This window comes from Oncorhynchus kisutch, linkage group LG14 (genome assembly GCF_002021735.2).
Source record: "Oncorhynchus kisutch isolate 150728-3 linkage group LG14, Okis_V2, whole genome shotgun sequence".
NCBI lineage: Eukaryota > Metazoa > Chordata > Actinopteri > Salmoniformes > Salmonidae > Oncorhynchus > Oncorhynchus kisutch.
The window spans coordinates 76,054,024-76,056,523 of record NC_034187.2 but is presented as its reverse complement, the minus strand read 5'-3'; the positions used below and the strand labels follow the sequence as shown (position 1 = coordinate 76,056,523).

General features: G+C 41.4%; 1 protein-coding gene across 1 annotated transcript in view; it reads left to right on the top strand.

Annotated features, from left to right (window-relative positions):
* Window positions 1-2,500, top strand: part of LOC116353425 (adhesion G protein-coupled receptor B2-like) — a 212,129-nt gene that overhangs the window by 203,741 nt on the left and 5,888 nt on the right. The window contains exon 3 of the mRNA XM_031788984.1: window positions 2,276-2,368. Coding sequence (XP_031644844.1) covers window positions 2,276-2,368 — 93 coding nt within the window. The remainder of the gene's footprint in view (window positions 1-2,275; window positions 2,369-2,500) is intronic.

Below are 2,500 nucleotides of genomic sequence, written 5' to 3'. Positions count from 1 at the left end.
TGACAGGGCTATTGTCTCTACTATTTTGACAGGGCTATTGTCTCTACTATTTTGACAGGGCTATTGTCTCTACTATTTTGACAGGGATATTGTCTCTACTATTTTGACAGGTCTATTGTCTCTATTATTTTGACAGGGCTATTGGCTCTACTATTTTGACAGGGCTATTGTCTCTACTATTTTGACAGGGCTATTGGCTCTACTATTTTGACAGGGCTATTGGCTCTACTATTTTGACAGGGATATTGTCTCTACTATTTTGACAGGGATATTGTCTCTACTATTTTGACAGGGCTATTGTCTCTACTATTTTGACAGGGTTGTGTAAGTGAGAACAGGAAACCTTCTACAATATTATCTGTGTAATGTAATGTAATGTATAAAAAAATGGCCAGCACTCATTCGATGATGATTTGCATCAATATAATCACTGAGAAGACGCTAGGGGGAACATATGCCAATGTTGTGGTCTATAAAGACCCATTTAAGACAGAGCCTCAATTATTGCAAATCATAGTCAAGTGCTGGCGCTTTTTTCATATTCATGTGATCTAAAGCCATGACCAATAGGAGCAAGATCACCTCAGTGATAAGGAAATAGACCTAGACGAGTCTGTGAGGAGAAATGTAAGGAAATAAAGCTCACAGACACATCACACGTATGACCAATAGGAGCAAGATCACCTCAGTGATAAGGAAATAGACCTAGACGAGTCTGTGAGGAGAAATGTAAGGAAATAAAGCTCACAGACACATCACACGTATGCATTAACGCTTCTCTTCATCTAAACAATGTATTCCTGATTGATGACAGTTTTGCTCCCTCTTGCTGTCATATGGATACTCCTGCTAAAATGTAAAATCTCATGAACTCTTTTGGCGCAAAGTAGGGCTAGTCCTAGTCTCAGGTTTGACCTTGGTCATTCAACCGTGTGTGCCTCTTCCTTTTCCTCTTCCTGGTGTGTATGTGCTGTCAGAACACCCTAATAAGGCATGGAAGCTTGGAGAACTGAACTGAAAAATAACAACTGCTATTTAATAAAATATTGTTTTCCTCCTTTTGGGGATGTTTTTAATATCGCTGGTTATGGTAAAGTGTCGACTTACCGAGGATATACTGTGTGTGTGTGTGTGTGTGTGTGTGTGTGTGTGTGTGTGTGTGTGTGTGTGTGTGTGTGTGTGTGTGTGTGTGTGTGTGTGTGTGTGTGTGTGTGTGTATGTGCATGTGTGTGGCAATTCAGAGCGAGACTCAGTGTTTTATTGTCATATGTGTCTAGTTTAGCCACCTTACAGGAAAATAGCCCTTTGTTCACGTCTGGGTCCTTTATTCCTAGCTTTGTTTATCTCAGGACATTTGAATGAAAAATGGTGCACACAATTCCACACAGCAGATCACAGAAAGAAAAGCCGAATAGCAACAGCAGTAGTTAAACTGTCCATCACAATACAATGGTATGACTTTACACTATTCAATACCACAGTTACTTATAACTCCTGTTCTCTATTTCTTTATCCAGACCCCTACCCAGACTCCTACTCAGATCCCTACCCAGATCCCTACCCAGACCCCTACTCAGACCCCTACCCAGATCCCTACTCAGACCCCTACTCAGACCCCTCCCAGACCCCTCTTAGACCCCTGCTGAGACCTCTAATTATATCTCATGTTCTCTCTCTCTCTCTCTATCCAGACCTCTGATTACATCTCATGTTCTCTCTCTCTATCCAGACCTCTAATTATATATCATGTTCTCTCTCTCTATCCAGACCTCTAATTATGTATCCTGTTTTCTCTCTCTCTATCCAGACCTCTAATTATATCTCATGTTCTCTCTCTCTCTTTCCAGACCTCTAATTACATCTCATGTTCTCTCTCTCTATCTCTCTCTGCCCAGACCTCTAATTATATCTCATGTTCTCTCTCTCTCTCTCTATCCAGACCTCTAATTATATCTCATGTTCTCTCTGTCTCTGCCCAGACCTCTAATTATATCTCATGTTCTCTCTCTCTCTCTCTCTCTCTATCCAGAACTCGAATTATATCTCATGTTCTCTCTATCTCCATCCAGACCTCTAATTATATCTCATGTTCTCTCTCTCTCTCTATCCAGAACTCGAATTATATCTCATGTTCTCTCTATCTCCATCCAGACCTCTAATTATATCTCATGTTCTCTCTCTCTCTCTCTCTCTCTCTCTCTCTCTCTCTCTCTCTCTCTCTCTCTCTATCCAGAACTCTAATTACATCTCATGTTCTCTCTCTCTCTTTGCCCAGACCTCTATCCAGACCCAGATGATGATGACCTGAAGGTGAAGACACAGAAACCCAGATCAGCAGACCAGCCAGGTGTGTTTCAGGCACAGACAGGTGAGTCGTGTTGTGTGTGATAGATGGCTAGGGTGTGAGATTGGGCTGGACGTCTACACAACCCACTGGATGAAAGTACAATTATCCAATGGGAAAGGAATTCATCAATATACTGTATATATACAAGATGGT